General features: G+C 52.9%; 2 protein-coding genes across 3 annotated transcripts in view; both read right to left on the reverse strand.

Annotated features, from left to right (window-relative positions):
• Positions 1-13,770, reverse strand: part of LOC147678794 (baculoviral IAP repeat-containing protein 7-B-like) — a 48,714-nt gene extending 34,944 nt beyond the window's left edge. For both annotated transcript variants that reach the window (XM_086946638.1, XM_086946639.1), the window contains exon 1: positions 13,017-13,770. In XM_086946638.1, the coding sequence (XP_086802764.1) occupies positions 13,017-13,620 (604 nt within the window). In that variant the 5' untranslated portion in view covers positions 13,621-13,770. The remainder of the gene's footprint in view (positions 1-13,016) is intronic.
• The window catches only part of LOC147678795 (baculoviral IAP repeat-containing protein 7-B-like), a 135,037-nt gene that overhangs the window by 34,938 nt on the left and 79,774 nt on the right, over positions 1-20,325 (reverse strand). The window lies entirely within an intron of this gene.

Here is a 20,325-nt window from a genome sequence, read left to right on the forward strand (position 1 = left end):
GTGGTGGGTGTGGTGGTTGTGGTGGTGGTGGATGGGGTGGTGGTGGATGTGGTGGTGGTGGATGTGGTGGATGTGGTGGTGGGTGTGGTGGTTGACGTGGTGGTGGTGGACGTAGTGGTGGTGGATGTGGTGGATGTGGTGGTGGACGTGGTGGTGGGTGTGGTGATTGTGGACATGGTGGTGATGGATGAGGTGGTGGTGGTTGTGGGTGTGGTGGTGGTGGTGGAGGTTGTGGGTGTGGTGGTGGTGGAGGTTGTGGGTGTGGTGGTGGAGGACGTGGTGGTGGATGTTGTGGTGGTGGTTGTGGTGGATGTTGTGGTGGTGGTTGTGGATGTGATTGTGGTGGACATGGTGGTGGACGTACTGGTGGTGGACGTACTGGTGGTGGTTGTGGTGGTGGTTGTGGACGTGGTGGTGGTGGACGTGGTGGTGGTGGACGTGGTGGTGGACGTGGTGGTGGTGCACATGGTGGTGGTGGTGTTGGACATGGTGGTGGTCATGCTGGTGTTGGTGGTGGACGTGGTGGTAGTGGACGTGGTAGTGGTTGTGGTGTTGGACATGGTGGTGTTGGACATGGTGGTGGTGGACATGGTAGTGGTGGACGTGGTAGTGGTGGACGTGGTGATGGTGGATGATGTCATGGTGGAGGTGGTTGTGGTGGTGCTGGACATGGTGGGGGTGGACATGGTGGTGGTGTTGGTGGATGCGATGGTGGTGGATGTGGTGGGTACCATCCAGTAATGAAAATATTCAGTTGTTTGTGTAGGCCATTTCTACATGCTCGTTAATGTTTGCTGATTTTAGAACTAAGACAGGCAAACAAATAGATATGCCCAAGATCACACAGTGTGCCCAGCAAGACATGCTGACATTAAAACTCTTATCTTCTCAGTCTATAGTTGTAATTTAGCCACTAGACTAGACGGCTTATTTTAAGAGGCTTAGGTGCACAGGAAAAACAGGACATATAATTCACCTCAATCAATAGTAATTTTTTTTCCCAGAACAAAAAGGTGCCTATAACGCGTCCATATTGTTTCACAGAACTGCAATACACCAGAAGTAACTAACCAATAATAGAGCAGAAGAATAAAGGAAAAGTTGGTCTGCAGAAGTCGGACTGTTTGAGAGGAAAAGTGAACAAGAGCTGGGGAGGGGGTGTCAAGTAGTGAGCACTTTCGCGGCCGCTTTGATGTTCTCAGTGGCCGAGCGGCTCTTTGAGAACATCAAAGCGGCCGCGAAATTGCTCAAGGCTGCAGGCGAACAGGTGGTGTGCGCGCGCCCGGCGCACATGAACTGTGTCCGATCCGCACTTTGGGAGCATTTTTTGGGTGCCCTTTCTATACTCTTGCTGAACAACGCATGCGCGTTGGTTCAGTGAGACCTAATGAGTCTTTCAAAGAGAAACCAACTTTGACATCGCCAATAGGTTTCGCCTTTGGGCCCTTATAAGTGTTTAGTTATCCAGCACAATATCCTTGGTGCAACAACATCAACTGTTGCATGGCTAAACACTTATAAGGTCCCAAAGGCAAGACCTATTGGCTAGGTCAATGCTTGTTTTCTGGACTGCAGTGACAGCAGACACATTGATGTGCGCTGCTCACACTACTCACTATTGGAGAAGTTACAGCATGACGTCATGCCGGGTGAGCATTGTAGGGGAAGGGAAATCCTTTAGAGAGAGTCCTTTTCTCTTTGGATTTCCCTTCTCTTTTTGAAACTCAGGCGCAGCAACATTGTCATGGTATCACCAGGGCTTTAAGTGGGAGCTTTTTCAATATTATATACAAGCCATAGTTGCTGGGTATTTATCTTATGCAACTAACAACCATTGACAAAGCCAATAGTCCTGACAAGGTATGCCATTACTTGTTGTATGAAATATCTGGATGCAATGTCAAAAAGAGCAAAACACAAGTCGGGCGACACTATGCTAAGCACAGATTTTTAGCGTACATGCATTTAAGCCACACCCTTAATTACAATGGCCACGCCCCTTTGAGACCCCCCAGTTTTTAAATCCCACTTAAAGCCCTGCCAACAGTCTACAAGGAATGAACCAATGAGCAAGGCGGCATTGAGCCAACCAGTAAGATAAAACACTTGGATGGCCCAATGGGTGACCACGAGACAATTTATACATACACTGCCTGTGAAGGAGATTGACCAATTTGTGGGGAGACTGAGGTGGACCAATGAACATGGGCATAGAAATATACCATTTCATTGTGTGCAAAGACAGGGACCACTGAGTGGTATCTGGGTCCTTCCACAATTTAACTCATTCGTGTTTGGGATGAGGACAGGATAACCATTTTACAACGAAGTCAAAAAGATGCAAATCGGGTGAAGTGCGCAATATGTAAGATACTCCCCCCCCCCTCCCCCCATGACAACCTTCCTAAACCCACCAACACAAGGTCTTTATCTTGAGCTTTCACCTTGCACTCCACACCACCCTAGGTCAGACAATGGCTATATGCAAATCAGCTTTGACCCTGTGCCTCATGGGAACAGTCCAGCCCGAACTACCAAGCCATGTCTTTCCTAGACCGGAATCAAGCATGCAAGGACCGGTTTCTGGCTATCAGCCTTCTTCAGCCTGGATAGCTTAGAAAGACGCACGCAAAGCCCAGTAGCCTGTGAGAAAAATGAGGAAAACAAAACCACACGCACAAGTGTGTGGTGAGCTTTTTGAAGCCCCCTTACTAAAAGTCAGGCAGACAGTGCATGCGCTGCTCTAGGCTCGACCTAAAAAGATATTTATATTTGGAAAGAGACAATTTAAAATCAATGTATGAACAAGAGGAGTCTAAGGCTGAAACGTGTTGATCACCAATAGTGTCAAGTGAGTCTGTTGACAGAATATTAAAAAATAAAAACTACACCATTACGGAACAAAGTGGCTGTAAATGTGTGCAAACAAAAAGTGGAGGTGAATGCAAATAAGTCAAGGTGAGTGGAATTGGAGAAGGAGGGATAATGAGAATAATGCACTCGGCTCTAAAATTACAAGTATAGGAAATGATATTAACAATTTAGAAACAGAGGGTCAATGGGTATGGATTCCTAAGGAAATACATAACGAGAGTAGATTACTTAATTTAAAAACCGCAAGAAGTCCAGAGGTTACAAAGTCCAGCGCTTTGCAACCCCACGAGGGAGAGATGCTGCCAAACACAATAAAGGGCAGTAAAGAAGTGGTGAACAGGTCTTTGGTGGCTTGCAACGCACGAGGTCAAAACAGGCAAAATGTTCAAGCGAAATGTCCTGCTCCGATGGATCAAAAAAGAGCAGCATATTATGCTAAAGCTATTAATTGGAATGTTTATGATGGGGGAATAGGTGATGGGGAGCTTCCGAGTGGTAGCAAGAGAGTAGGAAGAGAACAAGGTACAGGAGTGGTAAGCAGCAGTTGGGCCGAGGAAGGGTCTGAATCTTTGGAGGAAGGGGAAATCGATGAGGCAGGGGAGCAGTTTGAACAGGCGAGGAGGGGAAGAGGGGGGGATTCTAACCGGCTCCAGAACTTATTTTTCAAAGGAAAAAAAACACAGGCGTTTATGGCAGACGGCGTTTGAAGCCGCAAAAGGTGATGTGGAAAAGAACGGCCCTCGAAACAGATACTGTTGAATACATAGGTGAGGCTCACAGGTTTTTCGAATAAACGTTTACGTATTGACAAAAATGTAGGAACAGAGCCAGAGCATTCCATAGTAAAATTACAGAATACGCAGGTGATGAAAGAAGGTGAGAATGTTATTGACAATGTCAAAGGTGCAGTTAATAGCGACAATCCTGACCACCCTCTAGCCACGACCCTGGGCAGTCTTGGAAGGGATTACATTTGTTACTGCTTACAAACACTTCAAATTTGTCACTAGGTTGGTAGTTCAACCCTCAGGAAAGGACATAAGTTGTGCTATAGTGATGGAGCAGAACAGAGAACAGTAAGAAGGGAGAGAGAGTGAAGTGTGAGCAAAGGGAGAAGGGAGCTTTCGACAGTCCCACTTCCCACCCTCATCCGGCACCTGCATGAGATTGGCACCAAGGACCCACTCTCCGCTGATCTGCTCCTTTCTAACGGATAGAGCATAGGATGCCAGCCAGGCACCTTACTCCTCGGAAGCCCACACACTGATCGGTGGAGTGCCTCAAGGTTCAGGGCTCAGCCCCACCCTCCTCAACGCATACATGATCCCTCTGACCAATGCCATCTGTGCGCACCAACATACTCTCCTTCTCCAATGATATGCAACTCATACGCGCCCTCTCAGATAGGACCACCAACAGCACCTGCACACCGGAAGTCACTAACTGGATGAAACATCTCAAGCTCAGCACAGACAAGACCGAAGTAGTGATCTTCAGCAAGAACACCTCACCACGGGACTCCAAAAGGCGGCCTTCCGAAGTCAGATCCACAGCCAGCACACAAGCCCAGAATTCTGAAATAATAAATAGGAAACTGGCCAGGGCTTCACACAAATCTACACCGTCTATGCATCTTCAAAGGGGTCCCAAGCAACACTAGAAAAACGATCACTCATGACGAGGTCACCAGCAAGTTGAACTACGGGAACGCATACACCGGGAATCACCAAGCAACTCACCAGAAGAGTGCAATCCGCGCATAACAGCCGCCAGACCCAAGAGGAGGGGGAGGAATCACTGCCGTTTCACATGCATGTTTGAGTTACATTCCTTCCTACACAATGAATTGAACCATTTGACGCGTGACCGGGCAGGACTAGTTTCTCTGAAATCTTATTGCTTACATTTCCACTTGTAAGTATGAAAATTTAGTGCAAGGCCGGATCATACATTGTGCAAATGTTTGTTATTCATCCATAGCCATCACAGGAGGGTAAACAATGACAGCCTGGCTGGGGCTTCAACACGGAAGCATGGATTATATATATATACACACAGGCATTTCTGTGTTCAAATCGGAGGCGCACTCTATCACTGCGAGGTCTTCGTAATCCCAGCACAGCTGTTCCCGTTTACCCCTGCGAGGGGGGGGCGTCCAATGCACGACCAAGAAGGGGCCCTGCATACACTCACCCTCAGGTGATGGGGACTTTAATCATCCAGTAGGGGATACCCGACAGAACACCGCACTAGACAACTAGGTTAGGGAGCGCTTCGTAGGAGGAGTACACTATACACCGTACGTCTGCCAGTATATACACATGGTTTCAGCACAATGATGGAATTGTTTATTCTTTTCACTGTGCTCACACTGCTAATCATGTATCTGCTTCTGTCTATTGATCATTGCACCACATGTATTCTATACAAGAACCAGAGGTTCATTCAATAAATATTGAAACGCCTCCGAGTCTTCTTGGTGCATCTTTCTTGGTATGCACGAGTGACTGAGTGAAAAGGTTGTAGATCGGTTACCACGATTCCTTGGGGAGTCAGGGTGGTCATGTAGAGGTTGCCCAAACCGTTTGTTACTCAGGTTTAGGGGTACATATGGTGGCACTGAGCTAGCAGGTCTGCAGGCCGACATCGAGGGAGGGGCATAGAATCCATCTGGCAGCATCCAGACGTGTATGTTGCCCAACAAATGAACATTTGCTACTGAGAAAATGGAAACCGTACGACATGGCGCCACCATCATTGGTAGATTGCGTGCTTTCTTAATGGATCGCCTAAGTAATTATCTTTTGTATACGCAAAGCCCCTACTCACCTCCACATCTCCTTTTTTTTTTTTTTTTTTTTTTTTTTTTTATTTTTTTTTTTCCCCCTTTTTCTTGTACACTTGCACATTAGATTACAAAACAAATCAAAACTGAACATTTTTACATTTTACAGAGTATCACTGGTTTGACGCTTTTCAAATCAAAGACAAAATAAAAATACATTTATAACACCAAATCATATAGCAGAAAAACCTAGCCTAAAATCTCCATCACTTACTATGCCATCCTCCCTTTCCATATATTTATTGGTTCCCAAATTTTCAACCCCAGTCTCCTTCCCCTCTTCCCCTTCCGAGCATATATAGCTCTCTCAAGATTATAACTAGCTAGCAGATTTGATAGCCATACCTGTAAGTCAGGGGGTACCTTGTCCAACCATACTCTTGCAATTATTAATCTCAGTACTGACATTGCCACAAACATAAATTCCTTATAAACCAATCCAACTTGATTATCTACTCCAAACAGAATCATCCTAGGCGTTAGTTTAATTCTTATATCAAGAGTGTTATTAATAAAATCTTCTATACTTTGAATCAAGGTATATAACTGAGGGCAAGTAGCAAACATATGGATAATGTCAGCAGCTGCTGCATTACACCGTGGACAAGTAACTCCAGTGGACCCTCCCCACTTAGCTAGCCTCGCTGGGGTGTAATACAGCGAGTATAGCGTCTTATAATGTTGCGATTGCAAGGGTCCAGAGCGCAGGATGGTACATCCCAAGTTTAAAGAATCTTGAAAACTTCCTGCATCCTCTCCCAACTTTCCAGCCCACTTAGTGCTAACTTTCTCCAGATCATCCAGCTTTCCTTTGGTTAGTATTGCATAAAAAGATCTAATTGTGCAATCCCCTCCTGTTTTTATCTTTTCCAAAAGATCATTTTTATTAAACCCCTCCCTGCCGCCTTTCTTGTGCAATAAAAAACTCCGTACCTGCAGGTATTTAAAGAAGTCCTTTCTCTCAATCCCATATTTAGCACAGAGATCTATGAACTGGATTACCCCATCCCCATCTATTATATCCCCAATCTGTTCTATCCCTTTCTGCATCCATCCCAACATTGTTAAGTCACCAAAAATTTCCATCGGAAAGGAACAGTTCTTGTAGAGCCTTATATACCTATTATATCTGCCCATTCCCATTCTTTTAAGAAATGTATTCCATATTCTAGTTGCTGCCATCATGGTCTTAAACCTTGTTCTTTTATAATATCCAAATTCTACTCTATTTAACAAGTTATTTTCTGCCTCTGCCCCCAATATAATGGCATACACTTCCGCAGACAATGTCCCAGCCCTTGCCCCACTTCCTCCACCCCCAATTATTCCCTGCATGTATTGTAATGCAGCAGCCATCTGATACATCCGAAAGTCAGGGGCTCCCCATCCCCCTCTCTCTCTCGGTAGAGTCATGTACCTATACGCTCTACGGGTCTTTCCATGTGCCCAGATAAATCTGTTCAGAGTCCTTTCTATTAAATTAAACCATCTGGCTTCAAAAATTAATGGAATAGTGCGAAAAAAATATAGAAATTTTGGTAAGATTAACATTTTAACAACATTTGTGCATCCCATAAGGGAAAGGTGCAGGTTATTCATTCTTTCAAGGTCTTTCTTAACTTTGCCTATTAGGGGATCCAAATTTAACTCTACAACTTTTTCCAAATTTGCGGTTAGTGTTACTCCTAAATATACTGCTGAGTCAACCACCCTAGTATCCACACACGGTGTATATCTATTTTTAATAATCTGGGTCTTAGTTCTATTTAAGCTATACCCTGATAGTTTCCCAAATTTCTGAGCCTCTAACTCTATCTCCTTTATAGCTAGAGTAGGGTTCGGAGTTAAAATTGCCACGTCGTCTGCGTAGGCTAAGGACTTTACCACCTTTTCATTTCTTTTCATTGGAGGTATCCTTACGTTCTCCTCCAACCTACGTAGCAGGGGTTCCAGATATAGTGCGAACAATAGGGGAGAGGAAGGACATCCCTGTCTGGTCCCCCTGGCTATTTTTACTACATCTGAAAGCCCACCATTCACCCTTATCCTCGCTGCCGGATTCTTATATAATACCTGGATCGCTTTTATAAAGGATTCACCCAACCCACACCATCTCATTACACACCAAAGGTATTTCCAATCCACCCTATCGAATGCCTTCTCGGCATCGAGAAAAAGTGCTGCTACCGGATCTCCTAGTATTTCTGCGTGGTCAAATACTGTAATTACAGTTCTTACATGTTGCGTAGTCCCTTTCCCAGGTATGAAGCCATGCTGGATAGGGGTCACTAACTGCTCAATCACTCCTGCAAGTCTCTTCGCTAGAATCTTAGAATATATCTTAATATCCGAATTCATTAATGTTATTGGTCTGTATGATCCTGGCGTTTCTGGTGGCTTTCCTTTTTTCAAAATTACTATTATATTAGCCCCCCCCCATGACTCTGGGCTAGTGTCTCCTACCTGTGCTTGTTGTATAATTATGCACATGTCTGCTAATAGTTCATTTTTGAAAGTCTGATAAAATTCTAGCGGAATTTGGTCTGGCCCTGTTGCTTTACCTTTCGGCAGGCTGTCCAGAGCTTCCTCCACCTCTCCTAGCAGTATTGGACTGTCCAGTGTTTCTTTATCCTCTTCTGAGATCGCCGAAGGGGATATGTTATCTAGATACTCCTCAATCTCCCCCAGGCTTGGTGCCTCTTCTGGGGTATATAAATCTGCATAGAATTTCCTAAATACCTCTCTTACTGCATCTGTCTCCATAACCAAATTTCCCTGTATATCCCGTATTTCCTTTACTCCTGCTTCGGCTGCTCTCTGCCTAGTTCTGACTGCCAACACCCGCCCTACCTTTTCACTAAGCTCATATGTCTTTTCTTTGTTGGATAGAAACTTATCTACCGCCTGCCTAGCCAGACCTTCCACTGCCTCTGCTTTTAATGCTATTATTTTAAACAGACATTCCTCCAAAGGACTATTATCCCTTATTAACCTACTTAGATTCTCCTCCTCCCTTAATAATTTGTGCTCTACCAATTCTCTCCTTACCCTTTCTCTTTTTTGTCTGCTCAACACAAAGCTCAGTGTTTCACCCCTTATTCCTGCTTTAAATGTATCCCAGACTACTCCTACACCTGCCGTCCCCCTATTAATATCCCAAAACCCTTTAATCCATTTTGACATGTGCTCCTTATATGCAATATCCCTTAAAAGTCCCCTCTCAAACGTCCATTGTACAGTCGATCTTTGTAGGCAGTTATTTTCGATGGTAAGTATTACTGGACTGTGATCTGAGACCACCCTTGGGAGTTTCTCAATCTGTGCCCCCGGTAGCAGACTACTAGTTATAAGAAAATAGTCCAGCCTAACCAATATTTTATGAGGGGCCGAGAAAAAGGTACTTCCATCAAGATGCGGGTGTAGCTTTATCCACGGATCAATCAAAGAATTATTCCTAACCATGTCCGCCAATGCCCTGAACACCTTCCTTTTCCTTCCTCTATAAATTGCATCTATCTGTGTAAATGAACTTTCTAGGTCATGTAAATTGAAATCACCACAACAGATAATGGGTTCAGGCCACTGCGCCAGCTCCACATCAAGAAACTGAAATACCTCAGGATCATCTTCAGTGGATCCGTAGATAGTGGCTAATGATATTTTCTGTCCCCGAAAGGAAATTTCCGCTATAGCCCACCTTCCCCATTTATCCTCCTTCTTTTTCCCCACTACCATATCCCTGTGTTTGCCCAAAATTGCCACTCCTCTAGTCCTAGTTTCTTGTTTAGAACTGGCCAATACCCTGAACCCAAGTTGTTCCATTAGGTACATCTTACTCGCCTCAATATGGGTTTCCTGCAGACATATCAAGTCCAACCGCAAAGTTTTTAAATATGCAGCTACCTTCATTCTCTTATTCAAATCGTTTAGACCGCACACATTAATTGATGCTATCCTACATACCATTGCATTGACAAGTGTATATACCAGCTAAAACAGTCAATCCTTGTCAGCCTCAAACCACTCTGTGTATCTCCTCTATCTCCCACCACCATATCAATGTGCAAAATCATAAGTAACCAACTGTTATTCTCCCCCCCCACACCCCCCTCCCCTACCGCCCCTGCTCTGCTCACCCCTCCCCATCCCCCCCCCTTCACAGGCAAATAGGTCAGCCGACCTATGTGTGCCCGCCTTGTGTTGCGCAAATCGCTTCCCTCTCTCATCCAGCTATTTACTTTTTCATGTCACCCACTGATCCTTTTATATCCTATGCTCCCCCGGGCACTTATGCTCCCTTTTGTTTCTTCATTTCCTCTAGAAAGATTCCTGCTTTGATTTCTGAGTTAAACATCCAGGTTTTCCCTCTAACAATTACCTTCAATCTAGCAGGGTAGAGTAAATACGCCTCAGAACCAAGAGCCTGAAATGGTGCAATCAGTTGCCTCATCTTCCACCTCCTCTCTACAGTAAAATGACAAAAGTCAGGCCTGGCAAAAAAGGTACTATTCTCAAAAGTTCTCCTACTCTCTGGCCTTGCTTTGGCTAGGATTTCTTCCCTAAGCAGAAAATTCCCAACATAGACTAGTATAGCCCTTGGCTGATTTTTTTGCCCACCTCTTCCTGCTCCCCCTCCTTCTCCCCCCCTCCTTAATACAAAGGGGAACCTGTGTGCTCTTTGTATCTCTGTTTCCCACTGCCACTGAGACTCTGGGAATGCGCCCCTCAAAAGATTTATCACAAACTGCCTAACATCCTGCCCCTCAACCCCTTCCTCCACACCCAAAAGGCGGACATTGTTCCTTCTCTGCCGATTCTCGAAATCCTCCATCTTCCAGCGCATATCCTCCGTCATTTTCTCATGCTCAGTCCTAAACGTTTGCCAGCTCCCCACGTCGTCCTCCAGCTTCCCTGTCCGCTCCTCCACCTCTGTGACTCTGTCAACCAGCTCATCGTACAGTTTATTAACCTTCCTTAGGCTATTCTGTATTTTCTTTGATGCCTGCCTTGCTCTGCGACTTTCTGTTCTTGCTTCATGTTGCATCTGCCTTAGCGTTGAGAATAAAGTCTGGAAAGGGTCTTGTGGAGGAGGTAGATTGCCACTTGTGGTTCTCTCAGCTTTATTAGCATGCATATCTTCCTCCTGGTACACTTGAGAGGTTGCTGAATAATCCCATAGGAGACGTTTCTCTACTTTAGTGTGTTTCCTCTTTTTCATAGTAGACTCTTTACCAGAGGTGCTTATGCCTGACTCTGTGCCTTCGTCTTCCTCTGTACTTGACTCTGCCGATGACAGTGACTCAGAGTCTTCGTTTACAGAAAAGAACTCTCCCTCTCCTTCTAGGGATGTACATTCTCCCCCATGGGGCTGCTTAGTTACATTAGTCCCCTCCTCAAGGCTTGTTTTCGTGGAGCTTACTATACTTTCTCTGCTCCCCCAGGAACCAGTCACTTTACGGGACTCATTAATTTCTTTCTCTACCTGCATTAACGCTCCCAGCATATCTGCTGTAGTGTCTCCCCTGGCGTTTGTATTCTCTTTACCAGCTTTCCCAGTTTTGCCACTGACATTCGCCCCTTTACCTCTGTCTTCCGCTGGCATTTCATCCTCAGCGTGAGCTCCTGCATGTTCACCGTCCGTCTGCGGTGTTACAGCCTTCTGTGCCTCTCTCCGCGCTGCCTCGGCCCGTTGCCTAGCAACCAGCTTCGCGTCTTCCGCGTCTTCCGCGTTTGAGTCAGTTGCGTCCTCGAGGACGTTTCCTGCAGCAGCCACAACATCGGGAGTATCGGCGTCCTGGTTTTGGGAGATGCTCGGGTTTCCTGCATCTACAGACCCTGATGCTGGCTCCAAGGATTTTCCCGCTAACATCTCTGCCACGGTGGGTTGGCGCATAACGATGTCCCGAGCCTTCTGCTCATCTCCCTTCGCCGGCTGTGAGATGCTTTTACCCGCCATGCTAATTATTTTACCGATCACATTCGGTTTCCGCATTTCACTCTTCTTGCATTTCTCTGCTGGCGGAGGAATTAGTTTTCTGATCGCTCCTGTACTCCTTGCTGGCAGGGGATCCCCTTTCCCACTACCAGCTCCTCCTGTCTTCGGAGTATCGGGGGGTTTTCTTGTTCTGTCATTTACCTTTTCTTTTTCTGTATTGGCCATACGTGTAGGTGGTTTAGGAGCCATATGCCAATATGTTTTACTGAAGTGCAGCAGTCCTTCCTTCAGCAGTCTCCAAACCTGCCCAATCCGTAGCAGCTCCTTCTTAAGTAGTAATCTTTCAAACCAGCAGCGCCCGGTCTCCATTAGGTCCTTTCTTCATGGGTGGCATAGAATTATCTTCATTCCATTCTTAGAGAGAAGGAGAGTGCGACCTCTCAGCACAGCAGCCTGGCGGCCATCTTGCCTCTTGCTACCAACTATGCAAGGGGCCCTGCATACACTCACCCTCAGGTGATGGGGACTTTAATCATCCAGTAGGGGATACCCGACAGAACACCGCACTAGACAACTAGGTTAGGGAGCGCTTCGTAGGAGGAGTACACTATACACCGTACGTCTGCCAGTATATACACATGGTTTCAGCACAATGATGGAATTGTTTATTCTTTTCACTGTGCTCACACTGCTAATCATGTATCTGCTTCTGTCTATTGATCATTGCACCACATGTATTCTATACAAGAACCAGAGGTTCATTCAATAAATATTGAAACGCCTCCGAGTCTTCTTGGTGCATCTTTCTTGGTATGCACGAGTGACTGAGTGAAAAGGTTGTAGATCGGTTACCACGATTCCTTGGGGAGTCAGGGTGGTCATGTAGAGGTTGCCCAAACCGTTTGTTACTCAGGTTTAGGGGTACATATGGTGGCACTGAGCTAGCAGGTCTGCAGGCCGACATCGAGGGAGGGGCATAGAATCCATCTGGCAGCATCCAGACGTGTATGTTGCCCAACAAATGAACATTTGCTACTGAGAAAATGGAAACCGTACGACATGGCGCCACCATCATTGGTAGATTGCGTGCTTTCTTAATGGATCGCCTAAGTAATTATCTTTTGTATACGCAAAGCCCCTACTCACCTCCACATCTCCTCATGGGGGACTGTGCGCTTTACAAAGACTCAAAGTGACAAAGAACGGGAGCAGGTGACGGATCACGTATAAAAATGATAGCGCGGAGGACGAGGTGAAGAATGGGTCAATGCAACCAGTAGGACGGGAATGTATAAGGATTGTGGTGCAATAATGTTGAACTATAGCCCAACCAAGGTGTCAAGGCCGGCAGGTGCCACTTACCTACGTAGAAGAAGCCGGCTTCGGCGAGCTTCTGTGGCTGTACCACTGCATGTAGGGGCCAGTATCGGAAGGAGGCGAGGCGTGCCCATTCCCGATCCATATCGGGGTGGGCAGGGTGGTCCATGGCGGGGGAGTCATCAGTGTACATATTTCGCAGGTGACCCACGATTTGCCCATCCGTGCAGTCTGGACACCTGCGTCTGGGCTGGCCCCTCGGTCGGTTGCATACCTCCCGTTCCAGCACAAAGGGACAGTCTGGGAAGAACTTCTGGTGTTCAGACATGGCGCTCTCCCCTGCGGCCCAGCACTTCAGAATCCCTCTGCAGGAGAAGCACTGGACACGGTCGTCAGGCCCCAGGTAGAAGAAGCCAGAGCGAGCCAGATCTAGCGGCGAGACCGGTGCGGAGGGCGGCCAGTCCTGGAATGTCCACAGCCGGTCCTCCTCACTCGACATTGAGGCTCGTCTACAATCCGGGGCGGCCCATCCTGGGACCAGGTCATTGAGCACAGAGTCCACAGTCCGCTGAGCTAGTCTGTCCGAGCTAGGCGAGCTGTGCAGGCCAACACCCGGAAGGGATGGTCGACGCTTCTGGTAGTAGCTCATCTTGCTGGAACTCTGAAGGCTAGCAGAGGACTGAAGGCCAGCAGCTGATGGTCAGTCAGGGAGAGTCCAAGGGAGACCTCCAACCAGCATGGACAACCCGCGGACAGTGTGCGCTGGCGTGGCCCCGGAGGCGCTTCTGGTCACCACGGCCTGGTCCCAACACTGGCTGCAGCAGCTGACCGCCTCTGGCCACAAAGCCTAAAAGGACAGGAAGGAAAACAAAGGTTATTGCAGTGAAAACTGGAAGCGAGCAGACCATGTGCGGAGCAGGGGGGCCACGTGCGGACAAAAGGGGGGGGGGCACGTGCGGACAAAAGGGGGGGCACGTGCGCACAAAAGAGGGAGGGGTTCACGTGCGCACAAAAGAGGGAGGGGTTCACGTGCGAACAAAAGAGGCGGGGGAGAGGGAGGGCCACGTGCAGGGCAAACAAAGGCACACACTGGGCCCCGGGAGGAGGGGCCCACAAAGGCCTGGAGCTAAGGGGGTGGGGCCGGCTATGCCTAAAACAAGCTGGAAGTAGCTGGGAGCTGCGCTAGGAGGCTGCTGGGTCTGGGGTGGAGTCCGTGATGTTTCCAGATGACCCTTCCCCGTCGGGGTCATGTGTCCCAGTCCTGCGCTAGGCCAGGGGCAGCAGCTCCCTCTGCCTGAAACAAGCCGAGACCCGCTGCCGAGGGAGGCCGGATACTAGGAGGCTGCTGGGTCTGGGGCGGAGTCAGTGATTCCCCTCGGGGACAGGAGGTCCTGGGCGCGGTGGAAGTGTCAAGTGTGCCAAGAGCACAGATGTTTCAGGGTGTAAAGGTAAGACCGGGGTGGGCAGTGGACCCCTGGGGCCCTGGCACCCTGAGGGTCCTGCCGCCCTGGGGGTCCTGGCACCCTGGGGGTCCGACCCTGGCCCCCATGGCACCTGCCACTCACCCCATCAGCTTTAAAGAGCCCTCCCTGGGTCGGTGCCGCGGCCCCCCTGAGCGGAGCTCATACGGGGGGGGGGGGCCTCAGCTGGGGGCAGTGGCGTAACAATAGCCACCGCGGTGCGGGAGGGGGGCAGGGGGGGGGGGGTTGCGCTCCAGGGCCCCCACCCCCGGCACTGCACGTGGCTTGATAGGTCAGGACCATCAGATGCGCGGGGGGGGGGGGGGGGTCTCAGGAGTGATGCTGCAGGAACATGGGGGGGGAGGGGTGATGCTGCAGGAACATGGGGGGGGGAGGGGTGATGCTGCAGGAACATGGGGGGGGGGAGGGGTGATGCTGCAGGAACATGGGGGGAGGGGGGGTGAAGCTGCAGGAACATGGGGGGGGAGGGGTGATGCTGCAGGAACATGGGGGTGGGGGAGGGGTGATGCTGCAGGAACATGGGGGGGAGGGGTGATGCTGCAGGAACATGGGGGGGGAGGGGTGATGCTGCAGGAACATGGGGGGGAGGGGTGATGCTGCAGGAACATGGGGCGGGGAGGGGTGATGCTGCAGGAACATGGGGGGGGAGGGGTGATGCTGCAGGAACATGGGGGAGGGGTGATGCTGCAGGAACATGGGGGGGAGGGGTGATGCTGCAGGAACATGGGGGGGAGGGGGAGGGGTGATGCTGCAGGAACATGGGGAGGGGTGATGCTGCAGGAACATGGGGGGGAGGGGTGATGCTGCAGGAACATGGGGGGAGGGGGGGTGAAGCTGCAGGAACATGGGGGGGGAGGGGTGATGCTGCAGGAACATGGGGGTGGGGGAGGGGTGATGCTGCAGGAACATGGGGGGGAGGGGTGATGCTGCAGGAACATGGGGGGGGAGGGGTGATGCTGCAGGAACATGGGGCAGGGGAAGGGGTGATGCTGCAGGAACATGGGGGGAGGGGTGATGCTGCAGGAACATGGGGGGGAGGGGGAGGGGTGATGCTGCAGGAACATGGGGGGGAGGGGTGATGCTGCAGGAACATGGGGGAGGGGTGATGCTGCAGGAACATGGGGGGGAGGGGGAGGGGTGATGCTGCAGGAACATGGGGGGGAGGGGTGATGCTGCAGGAACATGGGGGGGAGGGGGAGGGGTGATGCTGCAGGAACATGGGGGGAGGGGTGATGCTGCAGGAACATGGGGGGGGAGGGGTGATGCTGCAGGAACATGGGGGTGGGGGAGGGGTGATGCTGCAGGAACATGGGGGGGAGGGGTGATGCTGCAGGAACATGGGGGGGAGGGGTGATGCTGCAGGAACATGGGGGGGAGGGGGAGGGGTGATGCTGCAGGAACATGGGGGGGAGGGGTGATGCTGCAGGAACATGGGGGGGAGGGGTGATGCTGCAGGAACATGGGGGGGAGGGGGAGGGGTGATGCTGCAGGAACATGGGGGGGAGGGGTGATGCTGCAGGAACATGGGGGAGGGGTGATGCTGCAGGAACATGGGGGGGAGGGGGGGGGTGATGCTGCAGGAACATGGGGGGGAGGGGTGATGCTGCAGGAACATGGGGGGGAGGGGGAGGGGTGATGCTGCAGGAACATGGGGGGGAGGGGTGATGCTGCAGGAACATGGGGGGGAGGGGGAGGGGTGATGCTGCAGGAACATGGGGGGGAGGGGTGATGCTGCAGGAACATGGGGGGGAGGGGTGATGCTGCAGGAACATGGGGGGGGAGGGGTGATGCTGCAGGAACATGGGGGGGAGGGGTGATGCTGCAGGAACATGGGGGGGAGGGGTGATGCTGCAGGAACATGGGGGGGAGGGGTGATGCTGCAGGAACATGGGGGGGAGGGGTGATGCTGCAGGAACATGGGGGGGAGGGGGAGGGGTGATGCTGCAGGAACATGGGGGGAGGGGTGATGCTGCAGGAACATGGGGGGAGGGGTGATGCTGCAGGAACATGGGGGGGAGGGGGAGGGGTGATGCTGCAGGAACATGGGGGGGGAGGGGTGATGCTGCAGGAACATGGGGGGGAGGGGGAGGGGTGATGCTGCAGGAACATGGGGGGGAGGGGTGATGCTGCAGGAACATGGGGGAGGGGTGATGCTGCAGGAACATGGGGGGGAGGGGGAGGGGTGATGCTGCAGGAACATGGGGGGGAGGGGTGATGCTGCAGGAACATGGGGGGGAGGGGTGATGCTGCAGGAACATGGGGGGGAGGGGGAGGGGTGATGCTGCAGGAACATGGGGGGGAGGGGTGATGCTGCAGGAACATGGGGGGGAGGGGTGATGCTGCAGGAACATGGGGGGAGGGGTGATGCTGCAGGAACATGGGGGGGGAGGGGTGATGCTGCAGGAACATGGGGGGGGAGGGGTGATGCTGCAGGAACATGGGGGGGAGGGGGGTGATGCTGATGGAACATGGGGGGGAGGGGGAGGGGTGATGCTGCAGGAACATGGGGGGGAGGGGTGATGCTGCAGGAACATGGGGGGGGAGGGGTGATGCTGCAGGAACATGGGGGGAGGGGTGATGCTGCAGGAACATGGGGGGAGGAGGGGTGATGCTGCAGGAACATGGGGGGGAGGGGGTTGATGCTGATGGAACATGGGGGGGAGGGGTGATGCTGCAGGAACATGGGGGAGGGGGAGGGGTGATGCTGCAGGAACATGGGGGGGGGGTGATGCTGCAGGAACATGGGGGGGAGGGGTGATGCTGCAGGAACATGGGGGAGGGGGAGGGGTGATGCTGCAGGAACATGGGGGGGAGGGGGAGGGGTGATGCTGCAGGAACATGGGGGGGGAGGGGTGATGCTGCAGGAACAGGGGGGGAGGGGTGATGCTGCAGGAACATGGGGGGGGAGGGGTGATGCTGCAGGAACATGGGGGGGGAGGGGTGATGCTGCAGGAACATGGGGGGAGGAGGGGTGATGCTGCAGGAACATGGGGGGGAGGGGTGATGCTGCAGGAACATGGGGGGGAGGGGTGATGCTGCAGGAACATGGGGGGGAGGGGTGATGCTGCAGGAACAGGGGGGGAGGGGTGATGCTGCAGGAACATGGGGGGGAGGGGTGATGCTGCAGGAACATGGGGGGGAGGGGTGATGCTGCAGGAACATGGGGGGAGGAGGGGTGATGCTGCAGGAACAGGGGGGGAGGGGTGATGGGGTGATGCTGCAGGAACATGGGGGGAGGAGGGGTGATGCTGCAGGAACATGGGGGGAGGAGGGGTGATGCTGCAGGAACATGGGGGGGAGGGGTGATGCTGCAGGAACATGGGGGGAGGGGGAGGGGTGATGCTGCAGGAACATGGGGGGAGGAGGGGTGATGCTGCAGGAACATGGGGGGAGGAGGGGTGATGCCGCAGGAACATGGGGGGAGGGGGATGCTGCAGGAACATGGGGGGAGGGGTGATGCTGCAGGAACATGGAGGGAAGGAGGGGTGATGCTGCAGGAACATGGGGGGAGGGGTGATGCTGCAGGAACATGGAGGGAAGGAGGGGGGATGCTGCAGGAACATGGGGGGAGGGGTGATGCTGCAGGAACATGGAGGGAAGGAGGGGTGATGCTGCAGGAACATGGAGGGAAGGAGGGGTGATGCTGCAGGAACATGGGGGGAGGGGTGATGCTGCAGGAACATGGGGGGGAGGGGTGATGCTGCAGGAACATGGGGGGAGGAGGGGGGATGCTGCAGGAACATGGGGGGAGGAGGGGTGATGCTGCAGGAACATGGGGGGAGGGGTGATGCTGCAGGAACATGGGGCGGGGGGGAGGGGTGATGCTGCAGGAACATGGGGGGGAGGGGTGATGCTGCAGGAACATGGGGAGGAGGGGTGATGCTGCAGGAACATGGGGGGAGGAGGGGTGATGCTGCAGGAACATGGGGGGAGGAGGGGTGATGCTGCAGGAACATGGGGGGGAGGGGTGATGCTGCAGGAACATGGGGGGGAGGGGGAGGGGTGATGCTGCAGGAACATGGGGGGGAGGGGTGATGCTGCAGGAACATGGGGGGGAGGGGGAGGGGTGATGCTGCAGGAACATGGGGGGGAGGGGTGATGCTGCAGGAACATGGGGGGGGGAGGGGTGATGCTGCAGGAACATGGGGGGGAGGGGTGATGCTGCAGGAACATGGGGGGGAGGGGTGATGCTGCAGGAACATGGGGGAGGGGGGAGGGGTGATGCTGCAGGAACATGGGGGGGAGGGGTGATGCTGCAGGAACATGGGGGGGAGGGGTGATGCTGCAGGAACATGGGGGGGGAGGGGTGATGCTGCAGGAACATGGGGGGGAGGGGGGTGATGCTGATGGAACATGGGGGGGGAGGGGGAGGGGTGATGCTGCAGGAACATGGGGGGGAGGGGTGATGCTGCAGGAACATGGGGGGGGAGGGGTGATGCTGCAGGAACATGGGGGGGAGGGGTGATGCTGCAGGAACATGGGGGGAGGAGGGGTGATGCTGCAGGAACATGGGGAGGGGGAGGGGTGATGCTGCAGGAACATGGGGGGGGGTGATGCTGCAGGAACATGGGGGGGGAGGGGTGATGCTGCAGGAACATGGGGGAGGGGGAGGGGGAGGGGTGATGCTGCAGGAACATGGGGGGGAGGGGGAGGGGTGATGCTGCAGGAACATGGGGGGGAGGGGTGATGCTGCAGGAACATGGGGGGGGAGGGGTGATGCTGCAGGAACAGGGGGGGAGGGGTGATGCTGCAGGAACATGGGGGGGAGGGGAGGGGGAGGGGTGATGCTGCAGGAACATGGGGGGGAGGGGGAGGGGTGATGCTGCAGGAACATGGGGGGGAGGGGTGATGCTGCAGGAACATGGGGGGTGGGGTGATGCTGCAGGAACATGGGGGGGAGGGGTGATGCTGCAGGAACATGGGGGGGAGGGGTGATGCTGCAGGAACATGGGGGGGGAGGGGTGATGCTGCAGGAACATGGGGGGAGGAGGGGTGATGCTGCAGGAACAGGGGGGGAGGGGTGATGGGGTGATGCTGCAGGAACATGGGGGGAGGAGGGGTGATGCTGCAGGAACATGGGGGGAGGAGGGGTGATGCTGCAGGAACATGGGGAGGGGGAGGGGTGATGCTGCAGGAACAGGGGGGGAGGGGTGATGGGGTGATGCTGCAGGAACATGGGGGGAGGGGTGATGCTGCAGGAACATGGGGGGGGAGGGGTGATGCTGCAGGAACATGGGGGGAGGAGGGGTGATGCTGCAGGAACATGGGGGGAGGAGGGGTGATGCTGCAGGAACATGGGGAGGGGGAGGGGTGATGCTGCAGGAACATGGGGGGAGGAGGGGTGATGCTGCAGGAACATGGGGGAGGAGGGGTGATGCTGCAGGAACATGGGGGGGAGGGGTGATGCTGCAGGAACATGGGGGGAGGGGGGGTGATGCTGCAGGAACATGGGGGGAGGGGGGGGTGATGCTGCAGGAACATGGGGGGGAGGGGTGATGCTGCAGGAACATGGGGAGGGGGAGGGGTGATGCTGCAGGAACATGGGGGGAGGAGGGGTGATGCTGCAGGAACATGGGGGGGAGGGGTGATGCTGCAGGAACATGGGTGGGGGAGGGGTGATGCTGCAGGAACATGGGGGGAGGGGGAGGGGTGATGCTGCAGGAACATGGAGGGGGAGGGGTGATGCTGCAGGAACATGGAGGGGGAGGGGTGATGCTGCAGGAACATGGGGGGAGGAGGGGTGATGCTGCAGGAACATGGGGGGGAGGGGTGATGCTGCAGGAACATGGGGGTGGGGGGTGATGCTGCAGGAACATGGGGGAGGGGGGAGGGGTGATGCTGCAGGAACAGGGGGGGAGGGGTGATGGGGTGAT

The sequence above is a fragment of the Lissotriton vulgaris genome, chromosome 12, assembly GCF_964263255.1.
Source record: "Lissotriton vulgaris chromosome 12, aLisVul1.2, whole genome shotgun sequence".
Taxonomy (NCBI): Eukaryota; Metazoa; Chordata; class Amphibia; order Caudata; family Salamandridae; genus Lissotriton; species Lissotriton vulgaris.